Source organism: Eleutherodactylus coqui, chromosome 10 (assembly GCF_035609145.1).
Source record: "Eleutherodactylus coqui strain aEleCoq1 chromosome 10, aEleCoq1.hap1, whole genome shotgun sequence".
In the NCBI taxonomy this organism is placed as follows: Eukaryota; Metazoa; Chordata; class Amphibia; order Anura; family Eleutherodactylidae; genus Eleutherodactylus; species Eleutherodactylus coqui.
This window is the reverse complement of record NC_089846.1, coordinates 131,593,548-131,613,451: the sequence shown is the minus strand read 5'-3', so window position 1 is coordinate 131,613,451 and position 19,904 is coordinate 131,593,548. Positions and strand designations below refer to the sequence as shown.

Below are 19,904 nucleotides of genomic sequence, written 5' to 3'. Positions count from 1 at the left end.
TCCCATAGGAGTCTAAGGGAATGGCCGGCGTATTCCAGCAAAAGATAGGCCGTGTGTATAAGTGGCCGTCCGGAATGCGCACCGTATGCGCTATCATTTCCCTCTGGCCGATGCAATGCATTGGAATCCGATGCTTTAGATGGTCACGATTTTCAGATGGCCTTTTATCGCGGCAAAATAGCCGCTATAAAACGCTCGTGTTAAAGAGGCCACAAAGAGACCAACCACCACCAGGCCATTATTCTGTAATTCATCTCAATGGGACGGCTTCTGGGCATGCTCAGTAGCTTATCAGTGTGCGCTGAAGGTACCTTTTCATTGGCCAATGGTCACCCGAATAATCACTGAAATAAGCGATTACGGAAAAGTGTTGGCCCGTGTACACACAGCCCCCGACAGGGCATGGAGCAAGGCGTCGTTCGGGAGTTGTTCGTTGTTCCGTTTCAGTGAGCTAAAAGGGAACGACTACTGAGCGACTTCCTACTCGGTGTAAACAGGAGTCATTTGATCTCTGAGCGACTGCCTGTTTGCCGCGAATGGAGGGTGGGGGCCAAAATAAATCTCCACCTCCATTCTCTGAATGACTATTGCTTCGGTGGGTGTGAAAACACAGGAGGGACAACCGCTGGAACGGCCGTCAGGGGCTTATGTGACTGCCAATCATAGTGTGTAAAGCATGGGGGACAGAGCAGCAGGACACAGGAGGACAAAGAGTTAAAAATTAATGAAATATACAGTATGCATTTATTAATACAGTGTATTTTAGGTTCATTCTGGCTCACAGCCTGCATTCCAGTCCAGGACTGTGTTTACAATTCTGCAGGCTTCAGAGCTGAAATCATTAATGTCTGCTCTGAACCTGATCTGGTGATTTGCATTTTAGGAAGTGTGATCTTTCCACCAGACATTGTACAGATGTAGAAAAAAAAAACTAATTATCCTGCTGTCAGTGGCGTAACTTGAAGCTCCTGGGCCCCGATGCAAAACCTGTAACAGGGCCCCCAACTATAATGCTTTATTCATAGTACTGGGCACCCTATATATAGAAGAGAGGCCTTATGGGCCCCCTAAGGCTCCTGGGCCCGGGTGCAACCGCATCCCCTGCATCTTCTATAGTTACGCCCCTGCCTGCTGCATTATAAAAGCTCAGCAAAGCTAAAGGATGTCTGATGACCAGCTTGCTGACTGTCTCCAATTGTGACCAACAGGGTTATGAATGCAGCTAGCTTTCATGAGAGTGCAGTACCGGGATCAGAGGTGGGCTACTTTTCCATATTCATGCGGCAACAGAATATATATTTTACCTGTGATTAGCTAAAATAATAAAAATGTCCGATAATAAAACACAACACCAAAAATGTAACCAAGAATTTTTATATACTTTATTAAAAGATCAAAAAATAAACAACAATATAGAAGTAACATACTAAAATGAGTAGCATTATGCACGGTTCTAAAGCACATACAAGCACTACAGCAATATAATCTGGCTAAAAAAAGGAAAAAAACAGAAAACAAAAAAAAAACTGAAAAAGTACATCCTGTTGGTAACAGTTGAGGGAATGATCTTTATTACATTCTAGAGCTGAGAAACAGGTCTGAGCTGTCTGAATCCAAGGCTGTGTGTCAAGTAAGGTAGTAGTAGCCGGTTCCGCTATACAGTGGATGTCAGAGCATGTACAGTACGACGCCGCACACAATCCAGTATTAGAACACCTACGCCCAACCAAAGAGAAGGAAATAATGCAGGCTGGGTACTTAGTGGTCTATGATTGGTATCCACAACCTGGATTATATAAAGGTTAGGCCTTTAAGAGGGTCCAAGAGTTTTATATCTATATATTGCTAGAAGGACTGAACATATCTGCTTCTGTTACATATGGAATACATCCATATGCATCATGGGCTGGGGTATGTAAGCAAATTGTCCAACACCTCCTTCAGGTTATGTCCTGCTATAGACCAAATACCTATTTGGCCTAAAGATATTTGTTTCCACAGTAGATGGTGCAGTTGGAAGCGTCTATTAGGCATGTTGAAATGCAACATGTCTGTTCCCTCTTTTTCTAATTCCGCTAAAATCTGTGTGCTCAGTCAACTTGTATGGCTAGCTTAAAGAAATTGTCCAACTTCTAGCTGTTTTGCTGCAGGAAGCAGTCCGTGCCATACATTGCGCAGTGGCCCGGATTGGTACTGCAGACTGAGTTCTATTGAAACCTGCAGTACCAACCTGGGCCACTAGGTAATATACAAAGCTATCAGCTTTCTGCAGCAAAACAGCCAGAAGTGGGACAACTCCTTTAAAGGGGCATGCCAAGATTACAGCCCCAGTTCATATTCCCCATTAGGTCATTAGAATGTCATAGAGTGAGGGGGACCGCTTAGGAGCACAGAGAGCTCTCGTTCTGGCAGACTTTTGGCATCTTTGTATTACAGACATTCATCAGAACCATCTGGCAGGGGAAATGCCTGGCTGGACCTGGGATGATGAACTGTTTATCCTTGTATTGCTTTCTAAGAGGTTTGGAGACAACCCCTTTAAGGATTAGCAATTAGAGGGAACATTTCCAACACCAAGTATATCAATAATGCAAAATGATATGTACAGTATATAAAACTATGGGACCCCTTAGAACGTTCCATAGATATTGACCACACATAAAAGATACTCTTTTCCTCTAAACATTCTGAAATGAACCAAATATCCTCCTGGCCACTTTTACACATCCAAACTATGACTTGCATAATGTAATGAAGCAGAGGCGTAACTTGAAGCTTCCGGGCCCCGATGCAAAACCTGTAACAGGCACCCTAACTATAATGCTTCATATGTAGAAAAAGGGCCTTATGGCCCCCTAAGGCTCCTTGGACCGGATGCAACTGCGTCCCCTGCATCCCTTATGGTTACGCCCCTGTACTCCAGTATACCAACCAAACTCTTGTAAAAAGTTGCCACTGTCCCAAAGAAAAAGAACTGTTGTCAGTTGGCTGTATGAAAATACTGTACTTTGTAGCATCACCGGCATATTTGGAACTAGAGTATTAAACTACTTACAATAGGGTTTCAACAATTGCTCATTTTACAGATGAAATTATACAGTTTAGTAGAATCTTATCGGTACATGTTGACATATGTGTCGAATCATCGCAGAACACTCCCTATAACAATAGGTTTAGTCATCCCCTCATCTGCTAGAATACAAGGAGCCATGGCAACAAATGGCTCCGATCTCTCCATTAAAACCGTTTCCCATGTACAGTAGAACTTCGGCGTCGGGTTATTTTATTCCGTTGTGTGTGACGAAAAGATTAAAAAAAACCCAAAAAATAAATAAAAGACGACGATCAATTGAAGCTGAATTTTCACGTACGTGTGGTGTCCACAACTTCCGAAGCAGAATTAGACATTATTTCAAGATACGGAGAGGAGCACAGTGAAGACCGCTTAGGAAAAGGACAAGGCGCTGCTTTTCAATGCATACAATACTAATAGTGCAAAACGATTGTCATGTGGTGGGGGGGAAATGCAATTTTGTCAAAATTGCAATATATCTATCAGGCTAATAAGGAAAATTCTTGCCTGGATGTAAATCTATTTTGTATCAATAAGTGCCAGACCACATCGAAATGTTGTAGTTAAGAAGGTTTGGGGTAAAAAAACCAAAAAACAAAAACATTTTTGCATAGATTTAGTAGTGCTCCGTTGCACATGACAAATATTGCCAGTCGGGTCTGGATGGTTTGAGAGTTGTCTAACTGAAGCGGTAGGCCAGTTGTTGGACCGGTGTGAAGTAAGATTGATATGGAAGCTGCCTATACTGTATGGGAGATATTGCAGACCACAAAGTAACAGTTTCAAGAATTGTAGAAGACTCATCTTCTACCGCGTCTTAAAGTGAAGGTGAATCTCTGCCTTCGGACTAAGTAATATACATGGCAATTCCATAATGAGTCGTTCTGTAACATGTACATTATTAGCTGATCTGCGTAATACGTTAATATACATTAGGTCATTCCCCATCATGTAGCTCCCTTACGTAGTGTAAATCTGCTGTGTGATTGGCTGGTCACACTATACCGGTCTTCAAGGCCATTGCGATTCGTCCAGCTAGGGGGCGATACTGGCAGCCTGAACAGAAGTCAGATACAAAAAAAAAACGTTGCGATGAAGAACGATATCTGGTAGATTTACAGCGTACAGGCAAGTTCTAGTTTCCTTGATTAGACAGCAGCATTGATTAAAGGGCTTGCAACGGTCTTCACGTGTCTGCTCTGCCATCTTCTAAATCGAGGCATATGTGAGACAAGCACCTTATTATGGAGAAGAGATCTAAATGCTTTCATACAATATGGGACTTTGAGCTAAAAAGGGGCATTAAGGTTTAATTTTTTTTTGGTTTCTATCAGGGGTCCTGTTAGAATTCCCGAAAATGGCATTCAGATGGAACCCCTGGATGGAACCATAGACTTCTATTGCTGAAACGGAGACAGATAGGTGTCCGTTTCAGCATGTTGAGCCGCAAAGAATAACAATGTGGTCCACCATGTAACGCTAAGGGAGCTGACTTCATAATATTTCCTCATAGTAACTGGAGCTCCATTCTTGATGCAGAGCTCTAAACCTAAATTAAAAGTTCTGGTGCGTGTAGGCATCACTAAAGGAAGCTCACTATTAGAGATGAGCGAGCATACTCGTTAGGGCGATTTACTCGAGAGAGCATCGCCTTTTTCGAGTACCTGCTGGCTCTTCCCTGTAGATTCGGGGGTGGGGGGGGGGGCGGCAGAGGGGAGCGGGGTGGAGAGTGAGAGAGATCTCTCTCTCCCTTCCGATCCCCTACGCAACTGTAATAGTAGGCTTCACTCCCATTGAAATCAGGGGGAGGGATGCCTTCCATGACACTTCTGACTCATCATTGCGTTCTGAGCCAGAAGATTAATCGAAGGCTATGCTTCCATTGAAATCAATGGGAACAAAGCCTTCTATTTCACTTCTGGCTCCTATCCCAATGTGGATGTCTGGTTCGACTACGCTGAGAGCAGGCAAGAGGATCAGATAATCATTGAGGACCATCGGTTAGGACCTCCACCGATCAACTAATAATGAACTGTCCTGAGGATAGGACATCCGGGAAAGCCCTTTTAAGTAGGTCTCTGGAAGCTATGATCAATATATTGGGAAAAAGGCTTTATAATTGCAGCTAGTATGGCCGCAGATACTGTAAGAGCATTGGAATGAGAGCTTTATAATAGGGTCGGATTCACATGGCCATATACTGGTTGCGCCCAAGTAACTTGCATTGGACAGTAGATGAATGTCTGTCTGTGTGATGTCTGATCTCCACCGACCCTGCACATTGCATCTCCTATTCTCATCAGTGTAACAGTCCCTCATGTGAATAGCCTCATAGGCTATTATGGGGCTGTGTGCTGTCCTTTGAATGCACTAATAGCGCACTGCTCAAAAATACGGCTTTGTATATGGGCTCTTAGACTGAGTTCACCCTTATTTTGAGTGTTTTTGTAGGTTTGTCATACTACTAGTTTGAGCAAAGTGGACAACTAATGACATGTTGTGTTTGTTCAGAAACAAGAGGTGTTACATGAAGCTCCTAGGCCCCAATGCAAAATATGTAGCAGGGCCCCCACCTACCATTTATACTATATTCTATCTCCCTATGTGGCACAAGGGGGACTTTGAGCCATTTGGCACTAGTATCCATTTCCACGGATGATGGCCATAAAGTCACAAAACCTAAACAAAAATTGAAATGTCAACTGAGCAGTTGAGTGTTGTATGATGGATTAGTAATAGTGTTGAATGAACTGAACCAGTAGAACCCTGTTTTGGGTCAAACTTTGCTAAAAGTCACAAACCCGAACCGAACTTTTAGCAAAGTTCTACCTGAAAAGGGTTCTACTGATTCAGTTCGCTCAACACTAGTCCTGAACACTGATGTATAACCCTCTCAGGGTATTATACAGGACTTTTATGGTGTTATGCACCAGTTTTAGGGTTTTTTGTGAACTTGTGGTCTGGTTTGAACTAATTTATACTGGCCGAACTGAACATTTCAAAAGTTTATTCCTGACTAATTAAGACTCGTTCAGTGCTCCGAGGCACCTGCCACAACTCTACAGCCTAATGATGTCCTTACCCTGAGCTCTTCTCCAGAATGAGGATACCCATTTCACATTACGCTCTTTGCTGCAAATTGGAGTTTACCAGTGCTGAATATTAAGCTATGGCAACCTACAAAGCTTTTGCAAGAGCAAAGCAACATCATGCTTTTTGGATTTTTTTAAATATTTTATAGTAAAATGCCATCTCTTCAAAGCCTTATTTATACCTATCTCTTTTACAAACTTTTCCTGTGTTTTTTATGGACTTTTTATATTCAAAATATGTTCCAAGTTTTTTTTTTTTTTACATTTTATTTTATTATTCCATTCTTGGACTATGTACATAAGTGCAAAAAAGGTGTGTCTCACACATTCGTACACTAACTGAATTAGTTTAACTGCAGCATATTTGTATCTTCAACACTGTTGAAGCAGCATATCATGCTTAGGGAGGAAAAAAAAATAAAGATAAAGAAAAGACCATCACATCCCACATCCTGTGAGCATGGACATAATGAACAGATTACATAGGTTATAGCACTGCAACTGCCATAACACCTTCTCTCTAAACCAAGTATAGACAAAAAATCTTTGACTCATCTTCAGAACCAAAGCATCTGGAGCTGGGTCTACTCTTACATCTGCCCGTCTTGACTACATCTTCAAGATGCCAAAGCCATAGACGTGAGTTGAAAGTGTAGTTTAAGTCAGACCTTGCTAGTAGGTGTAGGTATCTTCCCCGTCCTCCAGCTCTTGCTGGACTTAAGTCCCTGATAAGACATAAAAGTTCCATTGGAATCCTGACTCGCTCACTACTTTTCAGTGATACTTGACATTAGCTTAGGAATACTCCACTCTTTTTGGAGGTTCCTCAAAACTCTGCTTCTAGTTTTCTTGAATTTACTTATTCGGTGAAACCTAATATCAATATATCAAGCTCCATTTTGGTTTTTCACACCACTGCCCAAATATTAACCCTTTCCAGTCCAAATTATATCCTGCTTTTCCTAGGGGAGCTTACTCTTTTTCTGCCGCTATACGACAGGGCTATATGCTGGCTAAAGCCAGTACTGCATGAGGTGACACTTTGGATAGGCTCCGACAGCAGAGAGGCTGGCAATATACAGTAAGAGAACCCCGACGGATGTCGACCATTATTGGAGCTGTACAGCCTTAAATCATAATGTCTTCACAGGTCAGACAGTGGATTGGAAAGGGTTAACAAACTGGATGACATACATTATATTTCATCACTGACAGCTTACATTTCATAAGCACTAGATGAGTGAAGGACAACCAGCGGTCCTCGATCTAGATTGATACTTCAAGAACTTGTATGATGGGACTTGTACTTCTACGGTAGCTGGGAAGCCACATGTTGCCTTATCTTACTCTAGACCAAGAAATGAACCATAGAAAGGAATATTGGGGTCACTCAAGAATACATCATACTGCAGCATATGTTGTGTAGGGCTGGGGAAAGAGATTTGTAACATGAAATGCATCTTAGAGGTCATTCCACACCATTTTACAGACTTTGCTTATATAAATTAGTATTAAAATATCCCAGCAGTTTATATTTCCGTTTTTGTAGGCAGAACTCGTTTGGAAAGCAAGTGTGTGAACTATAGACATGAAATGGGTTTAAGGCCTGTTAAAATTATGCCTCACTCTCCTCTCTTGAAATATTGTGGGAAAAGTCAGAAGCCCATAACGGCGAGGTCATGTGTTACCTACTCACTCAGCTCCTATATAACACAGTGTCAAACAGCTTCACTGGGAAAGAACATAAAATTCGAGACCTCTATATATATTACATAGGTATGACTAATGACAAAGATGGTGTTCCACCGTGAACAATCAAGGTCCAACTGAAGAGCCTTCATGTTCACCAATATTGTCCAATTCTGGAACACTTATTAGCCCAAATTGATTAATGGCAACCCTCATGCTGTGACCATAGGTTTGTATATCCGCAGTTCTATCAATGAACTTCCAACTTAAGCTCAAATGTGTTACCACACCCTGCAAGCTATCGGTAGGGCCAAATGCTGGCTAGACTTGATATTGACCGTGTTACTTTATTTGAATCAGATCAGCCCAATGATACACAAAGTTTCTCTTGGCCTCTGTCATCATAGAGCACCAATTTAGAGATTAATGCATCATGCATACTTATGTACATTATAAAACAAATGTGAGCAAGGAGACCCATGTTCTCTTACTCAATTCCATAAATAAGGTAGGTGTTATGACCTATATGATGGCTATCTCATTCATGAAAGCAAAAGTCTCAAACAAGCATTTTCATATCGTCTTCTTTGCAATTCTTTCAATGTTTACATCATATAATGGTAAACTTTAAAGTGACCCTCTGGGCCTGGGCAAACTAGGATGGCCACATCGCTTCTCGGACTACTTGAAGCCCATTGTGCACTAGTATGCATCATTAAGACACTAAGGCCTCATGTCCGCGGGGCAGGAGGGACCCGCTACGGATTCTCCATGTAGAATCCGTAGCGGGCCTGATTTTCCCCGTGGACATGAGGCCTAAGACACTACACAACTGCGTTGATTGACCAGTGTTGCCCAATGAGCAGTTCCGGACAGTCAGATTGGCATCTAGTGTCTTAGACTACCAATACACAGTGTACATCAGATAGTCAGAGAAGCGGTTCTGCCATCTGTGTTCATTCAAAACCAAAGGGTTGCTTTAATAATAGGTGACCCCTTTCTATTTCCTTGATGTATTTGGTCAACTTCGATATTTGGGGATTCATTTGCTTCCATGACCTGGCTATTATTATTGGATAAGGGATATCACTACATGTGTTTTACTACAGAACTAAAAGGTCTCAGATGTTCATCCGCAGATCTCTATTGTGATTCTGTCCATTACTTATTGTCTGAACATCCTTCCAGAAGTAGACAATAATCATGTCCATGCTGATGGCAAGAGTAGTCACATAAGCACATGGAGAGGACATCCAAAGGATGACATGCCACCACACTGCTATGGATTACTTCAGGGACAGAGATAGATAGAGAAACCTAACTTTTTGTGTGTTTTTAGTAGGTAGCCAAGTACAGCCTGGTATTATGGCACAATGCAACAGTCAGGCTGAGATTAAGCCCCTGTATGTGTAGAACATTAGCTCTTCTAATAATCAACCACCATTCTAGTTACCATGGGTGGAAAGTCATTATGTGATACATTTTTCCAAAGAAATTGGAAGGATAACATTCATCTTGGTGTCCAAGAATATGTACATGTCTTCTGATCATTGGTGTCACATCTTACTGTTTATAGCCTGCTATAACTTTGTTTACCTTGAGTCACTCTACTTTAAGATTTTTCTTCCAACATCGTCTGACTCCAATTATTTCACTTACGGTCACGGAGAACTTAAATGAGCTGCCAATGTCGGACAGCCATTTTCCATGTTCCACACAGAAGGTTGGATTGCTTCCTTCTACTTTTAGAAATGGGTATCGACCCAGTTATGGAACTAATTAGTCCAGCCTTTAGAAGTTACAATGCTGGCTATTGATCACTAAGGCATGCTGGGATCTTTAATTCGGCTACAGGGTATATCAAGTAATCAGCAAAAGCTGGTAATTCCGGTGCCTACGTCTACAGTGGTTTGGATGAACGCAAAAATTCACAAACTTGCAGATGAATTGGAATTGTTACTTTGATGGGGGTGAACGGTGTCGTTATCAAGCTCATACTTCTACTGTCCTTATTTTACATGTGAAAGTTGAACAACGTGTACAAAAGGTAGTCATGTTGTAGTCTCTTGTTGCCATAGCAACTTCATATAATATACGCAACAATGAATCTATCATTGTAGGCATTGATATCCAAATAGTCTTGTATTCTGTATATGATGATATAAAGTAATTAGAATCTTCATCATGCTTCATTATGGAGACCGTAGTACTAGAACTAAGTAAATTATGATATATATCAAAAGGTCACCTAAAGTCTCTCCTTCAAGTTCATTAGCTACTAAAATATCTCAAACTGATTATGACGAAATAGAAACTTTTTCAGAATGTATGTGCTATGATTTATTATGTTAAAGACCAACAGTAATGTAGTTGTATACGTAATATAGTTTGTCTATTTACATTGAAATCCGAAGAGTTTGACGGTTGGCCGCTATAGCCTGCATCGACGTAAGGGTACGGCTTATTTGTGAAATTGAAAGTTAGTGCAGACTGTAGCAACAGGTCTTCAAATCGATAAATAGATTTCTCTCCCATATTTCATGCTGATGTCTTGGGCTTCTGTTTTTAGTGTTTTTTAAAATAACTCTTGGTTTTCTTGAGGGTCTATTCTTGAGGAATACTGACTTGACTAGCTTTAGGAGGATAGGAAGTATCTGGTTGTTGTAACGCTTCCTAGTGAGTGGCACATTAGTACTCATGAGCAGAACATTGAACTGATCAAGACCAAAAAGATTTCATAGAATTCGGGTTTACTATTGCACTAATTCAAATGACCAATAAAAGCAGATTATTCCCATACTGGGAGGAGCCAAACATCATCTGGGCATGGAATCATTGATGGCCACCAATAACATAACAGCCCATGATATTGATAATTTCCATTTCTTCTACATTCTTGTGACAGATGGTTCTCTCTAAACTCATGTATTCCTTAAGTTTATGCTCTTGTTTTGCCTTTTCTTGAAAGCAAGGTGTAATCAGAAAATCTCTTATTGTATGTAACACTTTTTTCCTTAAAGATATCCAAGAATTTTTGTAAATTTTTTTTATTTTGGAAGTTACAATTTAAAGATAAAAAATCTGAAAATCTTGCAGTTTTCACACTAACCATTGAGTCTAATAATAGGCGGACACTTCCTGTTCTGTGGAGAAAACTTTTCAGCAGTCATCTCATTATGACAAACAGGATTGGAATAAAGGAAACACCTATTTACAGATAATACAGGACCCACTATTCACTATAGGTGATGGTTACAATTTACCTTTCCCCCCCCCCTGAACAATAAGCTTTGCCCAGGTTAGAGAGCATGCCTAAAACACTCTCCTATAGAAGTCAGTAGGTCAGCTTCTGTCCATTGTGTAAATGGCCCATGAGTTCTGTTGTAAATCTTCTTTTCAAGGGTGGCTTAACATGGGATGACAGTCAAGTGCATAAGCCAACGAATATTGCTTATGTGCTTTCACACAGAAGCAGTCATCGTTCACTGAATGGCGGCAAAGCATTCCGGAGATCTCTACCGGCCGGTCGCCTCCATTCATAGTAAATAGGCAATCGTTCGTAGATGAACAACTGCCTGTTTACACGGGCATATAGTTGCTTTGTTCGTAGGTGAGATGAGAACCAAGCAACTCTGACAGGTCAGCGATTCTCTCTCACTTGGACTATCATGTCCCCTGTTTACATGGGACCACAGTTGCTCGTAATCACCATTTTAAGTGGTTACTTGGGCTACCATCGGCCTGTGTAAAACCACCCTAAATGTTGTTAACTGCAGCTCAGACAAGATGCCTACCCCCATAGGTATGTACAGAAAAAAAGAATAAAAATCTACCATCAGAAAATAAATATATATTAGAAAATGGAGGATGCTTCATTATCTACCTTTAATTAGTAAAAAAATAAATATCGAGAGGATACATTCACCTTGGCCATGCACAAGACAGCTGTTGTCTGAATTCACGTCCAGTGACCAGCTATGTCCTCCAACCTCCCCATAAACATGAATGATCCGCTTGGCTGAGCATGCATGTTTATTACAATGACTAGAAGGAGATAAGCTGCTACTGTACCACTTCTCTTTGAGAACAAAAGACCGGGAATGTTGAGATGTTGCTACAACTGAAATCATGCATGGTCAGCTTTAGATTACCACCAACTGTGGTGGATTGCGTTGCCTCTATGTCTGCTCAGGTCATCTGTTAATAATGAAATGAAGAAGAGATGGAAATTATATCTGCAAAATGGGATAGGACTAATTAAAATCAGTGCAAAATAATTTTTGATTACTATGGGCAGGGGGAGAATCATAAAATGGTAGAGTTGGAAGGGAACTCCAGGGTCATCGGGTCCAATTGGGTTTGATTTCCTTAGCCTAATCTATTCCCATTGTCCAGATAAGCATTTGGTTAGTGGCATGCTATTGGAGGGGGAATAAGTATTTCCAGCTTTACTCACACATTACAATGTAAAGCCATAACTGAATACATGCCATATAACTTAACATATTGACATAATGGCATCCAATAAGGTGGAGGTGATGCTGGATATTGGACATTAGAATCCTAGTTTCAGGGGGGAAATTTCTGCTCACACGTAACATTGAGGTAATATCCAAATGCCACTTTTATAGGTAATGAAAAAAAATTACAAATGAGTAGGATGGTACATCTATAGATACAAGTCATTTCTGTGATCCCTTTAAGACATCACATGATTAAGACAAAAAAGTCAGTGTTACATACGGACTTCATTGTAATTGTAAAAACAGAAAAAAAAAATCCAGAAAACCAAAATATATATTGTAGAACACTTCAAAACCAAAAGCGCAGAACGCGCTAAAAACCCTTTAGAAATAAAACTGAAATTATCCCGCAAGTTCACTATTAACATTTTTTTAAAATTCTAGAAAAAAATTAGTAAGGATTTTTTTTTTAAAGACTCCAGTTTCTTAATTTTGTCTTTACACTAGTATGTTTTTTTTTCCTTATAGTCTATGCTAAAATATTGGTGCAAGTAAAAATCAATTTACAAACAAAAAAAAAAATGAACATGGCTGATTATGAAATCATTTCACAAATTAAAAAAAAAAACACTGTACTTTTTTTAAAAATTATTTTTATATATTTTCTCATTTACTCCTTTATATCTACCTACATTGTCATTCAAAAAGAAAACCTAACATCTAAGATACTAACACGTTAAGCGTATAAAACTTTCCCTCCTATAGACCCGTTACATCCAAGTTTCAGCATTGTTGCATATTATTTGCATAAGGCTGATTGAAATGGACTAACAGAAATAGCTTTGGATAAATAAAAGGAAAAAAAAATATTATAGAGAACCCTGTCATCTCCTTAGAGCAGAGGCGGCCATTTTGAAATTGAAGCCAACGGTCACAATGAAAGCTTATCACCACATCACATCACTAGGAACGGGTGACAACACTGAGAAATAAGGCACTCCAGTGATGTTACTTGTTCTTAATGAACTCACACACAACTGTCAATTTTTGTTTTTTTGGCCACAAAATGTCTGCCTCTATTATTCGAAGGTGACGGGAACACATTGAGATTTTTTCACTCGTTGTGTATCAAAACACATATACAACTTGTTATAGAGTCACTAACAGGGTGACTGTAAAAAGAAGAGAAGAAAAAAACGTTATCAGGACATTTAGAGTCTGCCGACATTTTCTTTTTACTAAGAACACAGAGATTTGAGCCATTGCACAAAACGCATTAGAGTGCGAACTCAACATTCTACTTTTTGCTTTCTTTGATTACGGTAATTTGGAGAGACACACAGAACAAAAATATCTTCTCTTTTCTGTGAATACATTTCATATTGAAGGGTTTGCCTAATTTAGAAAATCCATTTTCAAATGCCGTATTAGGGAATGAGTGGACAACCCCTTTAAGGTTTAGCCAAGTCAAACATTTATGAAGTAAAGAATAGCATATCTTTTTTTTGACATTTGACAGAAAATGGTTGTTTTTCCTTTGTGATGACAACATTTTCGACATGTTGTAAAATCTAAAAATGTTAATATATTATATCAAAGTAGCTGCTGTTCACATTTTTGAAATATTGATCATAGAAATATATATACGTAGGATTATGGGACGAAGGTGGCCATAGATGTAAAGATGAATTTGCCGATCTTACCACGATCTGGCTTCTGGAGCAACAACCTTCACTTCTTTGCCGATGATCAGATTGTGGTGGACCAGTGGAGATCTATATTATGTATCATGTGGTTATGAAACATCTCCAAAGGGTCCTCAGGACATTCCTGTAGTCAATGATGATTGAGTTGTTCATCTATCTTCACATCTATGCCTACGTTTTCCCATCTCTTCTGTCCTAGTATAGTAATGTGTCCTAACAATTTCATATTAAATGTCATTAAATTAAATTCTTGCATATAGATTGTTACATTGGGATAGAGCATGTAGTGCAATCACATTCTGGTTACTTTTGACAATATTTTCCCCTCGTTGAACTTTAGCTAATTGCGTCACGTCAAAACATACTCTTTAATAAAATCGGTTATTTACGGTCTGCCACTTACGCGCTGATGGCCAACATTCTCAAACTGATCTCCCTTGGATGCATTCTGCATAGGTATGTGTGGATCTTCATATGAAATATCATAACTGCTAGGAAAGTAGTGAGATACCTGCACAAGACAGATCCAAGGCAGAGACTCCTCTAATATGATGCTAGGTTTGGCCACCCAGATCAGAAGGATCTTGTGTTATTTGCCCCTCCATGCCCTTTTTATGACTCGTAGACATTTTTGTCACCCCTTTGTTTGCTAACAATTGAGTTCCTCTTGAGAGGAGAGTCACATACAGGTTATCTCCATGCAATGGCAAAGCAGATGGAAAAACCAATGTTGAGCTACCACCCCAGGGACTCCATTGCAGCCGCATGGTCTGTCTATATGGTAAGATGGCCCTTGATCCAAGGTAGGCTGGGTCCACAAGGGTGCAAATGGATTAAAAAGTATGTAACCCCTGTTAAGTTTCATAGAATTTCAAAATAAGCATAAGGACATTTCACATGAACTTGGAGCATCATAAGAATCTGTGATGCTCCAAGTTCAGATCGGTAAATTGCCTGTTGGACTGGGACACTCGCCCGTAATACGAGCGCATATGCTTGTGTGAACTTGGCCTAATTGTGTATCAAGCAACAGAAAAATGGCAACATGGTGGAATCTATAATAATGTTGTGTAACCAATAGCCACCTTCATTCGTTAGGCTGAGTTAAGAATATATATTGGCAGCTGTGAAATACAAGGCAATTCGTAAAGAATGATGCGCATGTAAAGATGATTTCTTCATATATGAATGGACATACAACAGCCAGAATGACATGAAAGGTAGAAGAACTATTAAAGTTTTTAATGCACCCTACAGTTGCTCTATATGGGCTCCATTGGTGACATGGCAGAAGCCAAGTCAATAGTCTAGTTCTGCCCAAACCGGTCCCGGCATATGCTCTGGTACCGATTCCACTGCAACGGAGATGCATTGATTTAGGTGGTCTAGGTTCTGTGGAATCAAACACCCGTAAGGGGCATTAAAAACTGTCTTTTCATGTCATTTTGAATGTTGAAGGCCAACTCATGTATGAATAAGTCAGCTTTACTTTTGCACTATTCTTTTTGAATCACCGTGTATGTTGGGGTCCAAACATCAACTGTGTTTGTATGATCAGTTTAATGAATGGCATTTGACAAGTTGTCATAATTGGGAATACTGGAAGTTAAATGTTGATGTCCGATTTGGAAGGGGGGCGGGGGCGGGGGTGGGGGGTACATGTGTTATTAAAGGGGTGCAGTTTAAAAATATCAGTTGAAGCCGTTTGTTCACTAAGCAGAAAGATCAATGTATCTTTAACAATCAAAATCTACCATTCACTGCAGGTGGTTAAAAGGACCCTCGAAAGGATTTTAAGAATAAACCCCCTATGTTTACATTCTATATACATCTCTCAGATGTTTAAAAATATATATTTATACATAAAAAAGGATTACAATAAGGTGTCAGAATATACAAAATAAAAAAAGAAAAACTATTTAGCACTGAAAGTTCCATCATTACTTTGAAATCCATAAAGCCATATACCATGTGAATGTATCAGATCTGCTTCAATCACATCTCTCACCATTGAGGCACTGGCACGCACTGTGCAAAATTCATTCAGGTAACGCAAATAGTTTTCAACAGAAAAAAAAAGAAATTAAAAACACTCGTTAGTCCACATATTACATTAATTGTGGCAGTATTCTGGAAAACAGGAACCGAAGTGGTTAGAGGTCCACTGCTCAACATCAAGTGCAACTTGTCCGTATTCATGTAACGCCCATTTCTTAAAGCTATATCATATAAGATTGTTCTCTCACCACTTCATAGAAGGTGGTTATTTTGTCAGCCGGACCTCCAGCTTGTAGATATGGTTGAACCAAGTCCATTTCCATATATACAAAAAGCCAAGTAAGTCCATTATTCGAGCTGTCCCTAGTTTGATAGGCCTGGCCACTCATGTTCCTCAGGGGTGTGCATAAATAATAAGTGCTAAACTTACTGTGCCCATGAGCTTTGACACAGTCACATCAAAATATTACAGGTTGAAATAATTTAGGTCTGAAATGAATGAATACAGTAAAATCTGTACTGTAAGATACAATCCAAATGAGCGATTATTAACATCATTTACAGGACTTATTCAGAGATCAAACATCATTTGTGGAAGTTGAAGGTTCTCATTTAAAATTGGCTTTAAAAAGGGGTTGTGCCAACAGCACCTAATCATATGCGTGTCAGAGCAGGGTCTTCCACTCGGGACCCACCTCTACGACCCAGAATGGAAAGTCACGCGGTAAGAACGGTGCCGATTCTGGCGGACCTTCTACCGTCTAAGAACAGCCATTCATGGGAAAGGCCTCCTGTAATCATTTGTTTCTCCGAAGCTGAAGGGGATATGTGTAGAGGCCACAGCTTTCCCCAGCTGATTGCCATTGAGGCCGAGAGTAGGACCAAGGGCGATCAGTTGATTGCCCCTAGGCCTTGCATTCTGGGACGCACTGTGCATGTTAGCACAACCCCTTTAAATTCTTTTCCGGCCTTACTGCTACTGTTCCTAAATGCATCAATTAATTTCCATCTCCCGTCTACGTTTTGAAGATCATGTTCGTTCCTCGTTTGCTTAGACCCAGGTTGCAACATACGAGCTGTAGGGAAGGCAACATTGAACACCAATGAACTTCCATTACCATTCACTGAACATGCAAATCAATTGCTATGGGGGCAAGAGGGGTTAGTTGCTACCACCACTGGGAATACAAACAACGTTACCCTCAAAATTCAATATACCAGATGCCCAAGTGGCTGGAATCCTCTAAGCACATTAGATTGCTGTGGCAAAACAGGAGAGGACCTACTGACAGCAATCTATTGTGTGATCATAGGCTACATCCAGAAACAAAAGCCGGACTGCAAAGGGTGAGCATGAGCCGGCATTGCAGTAAAAACGATGCAGGAATGTAGTCCCAAGGGAAATAACAAATGGTGGATATACCTGGGCAGAGGAAGCTTGGACATGCCACCATGCTGATTGCATCTATTTTGAGTGAAAATGCTATTAAAAAAGTTAACTGGTTATACAAGGCTTACCGTGACCTGTAGATGGAAGCTAGAGACTTAATGCATTTAGTAAAAGTTGCAGGAGGGTTCGTAAAGCCCCCAAAAATTAAGTAAAATGTAAAAGTTGTTTGAATGCATTAAAAGTGATTATAAATCATCAAAATTATTATTTTAAACCATTTTAACATTATTTATGTATTTCAATTATTGATTTTTCCTATTTAAATCTAAAAATGTTCTTAGCTGGTGGAGCTTTGGAAGCAACCCAGAATGATTGGAAAAACATGAAAAAATTAGGTATAAAATTAGGGGAAAAAACTCCATTGAGCCCATTCCATAAGGACCTTGTTTCCGAACCACTTAGTCCCTGTTTGGCATAATACTAAGGATTTGACAAAACGACGATGCATGTAATTAATCACAATGCAGAAGATGGTCTTGAGTATACTTATCATAATGATACACACAAAAATGGAATTGACTACAATGTAAACAAAACAGTTAAGATAACACTTTAAAATGTGAATCCACCAATAATATGCAGCAAAACAAGCTTCCGCATGGTGCACCCATCTAACATGGTACACGCAGAATGATTACATGTGTTAAAAGTAAATGTGTTACAAAAGTCTAGTATAGTATCCTACGTGTATAACCGCTCTCGGACAGCGAGGTTGACTGTAATGTGTTTTTTTCCATAGTGCTGTTTTCAGACATTCCCATAATTTTTTTTTTCTCTTTTTGGTTAACATGTAGACTGCAGCAGGCTTACTGTCGAGGTGGTAGAGGACGCCAGTAATGGATATTTACAGAAAGGCCATGTGTAACTTCCCACCGATAAATTCTGGTACTCCACAATTCTGCTGTTCAGAATTTCAACATGGCCTACTAGAAAAGGGAGAAAGAACAAAAACAGGAAGTTATAACCGTTGAAGAATCCATGGAGCGAATGTATTACAACAAGATGACATCTGGGGAAATGTGACACGAAAGTTCCAACCTGGCACCACTTTAAACTTTAGATTAGGGAACTACATTAGCAGAATTATCAGTATTACCAATATGGATAATGGGGCAGGGAACTTGTGGGGAAGAACATTCCTCGAAGTTGCCCCCCCCCCCCCCCCCCTTGGTTGGAAGGAAAATACAAGAACCATATACATGGCAGCCTGAATGGAGCAAAGTGAATAAAGTGTTTGTCACTATGTCCAAAATCACATTGTCACAGCCATGCTATTCAGAGAAAACACGTTGGCACTGGGAGGGCAGTTACTCTACTTTATTGCCCATCTGTCCTCTATTTGCAGTTTTGGGTTTGGATATCTACTACATTATTGCTAATGTTTCAAGTCCGCAATATATGTTTTAAAGTGGATCCAGATTGAAGCTTTTCGCAACAGCGACCCTCTTGGCCTGGAGAAACAAAGATGGCCGTACCAGTTCTGATGCAGATGGTATATTAGTATCCATTATTAATCTAAGACACTACACCTGCTCTGATTAACCAGGGCTGACCACGTGATTAGTGCTCCCCAGTCAGAGCAACATGTAGAGTCTCCGACTACAGACTCATACTCAGTGTGCATCAGGTAGTCAGAGAAGCGGTTCGACCTTCTTTGCTTCTCCAGGTCCAGAGGGTTGCTTTAAGGCTAAACTATGTTGGAACTATGCTCAACAAAGAACCTCCAGTGTTCTGCAGACTATACTACAACCCTCTAGGCATGGTTGGTTTATATATTGTCACAGCCACGAAGGAGGATCGGGTGATGTCATAGTTTCAGCTCCGGCCACGGAATCCTCATGCCGGCACATGCTCACTATCATTTTGGCACTGGACACTGACAGGGACACTTCTCTGTTGGTCTTTGGACTGATTGGTTGGTTGGGAGTTGGGCAGTAAGGGTGGAAATATCTGTATGCATAACTTACTTTTATAAAACTATTCATTGAAACCCAAGTATTCCCTATGATAGGCTTCTCCTCGTGGTGACTTCTGGTCCTTGTAGTGTTTTTTAATCTGTCACCGTCCTGAAGCACCATAAACTAACTTATGGGGCCAGAGGCATAACTTAAAGCTTCTGGGCCCCGATGCAAAACTTGTAACAGGGCCCCCAACTATAATGCTTTACTCATAGTACTGGAGAAGAGAGGCCTTATGGGCCCCCTAAGACTTCTGGGCCTGGGTGCAACCGCATCCCCTGCATCCTCTATAGTTACGCCCCTGTATGAGGCTGTTAGGTGAGGTGAGAGGGAGCCGGGTGATGTATTTTTTGTACTCACCCGCTTCCTGGTTTCTGCGGTGCCCACCGAAGTCCATGCGGCACAAGATAATCTGACTCTTTAGAGTGCCGTGTGCGATCTCTCCTGTAGAGTGCACACATAGGACTCTGAAAAG

The 19,904-nt window shown here is 40.4% G+C and overlaps 1 protein-coding gene across 6 annotated transcripts in view; it reads right to left on the bottom strand.

Moving 5' to 3' along the window:
• Positions 1-1,360: 1,360 nt before the first annotated feature.
• MBNL3 (muscleblind like splicing regulator 3) overlaps positions 1,361-19,904 on the bottom strand; it is a 152,092-nt gene continuing 133,548 nt past the window's right edge. For 3 of the 6 annotated variants that reach the window (XM_066581852.1, XM_066581856.1, XM_066581853.1), the window contains one exon: positions 18,271-18,397. Coding sequence is in view for 3 of the 6 variants with exons in the window: in XM_066581855.1 (XP_066437952.1) it covers positions 18,255-18,397 (143 nt within the window). In the remaining 3 variants the exon portion in view is untranslated. Of the gene's footprint in view, positions 18,398-19,904 lie in introns of all 6 variants that reach the window. The other 3 variants (XM_066581854.1, XM_066581855.1, XM_066581857.1) reach the window with 2 other exon arrangements.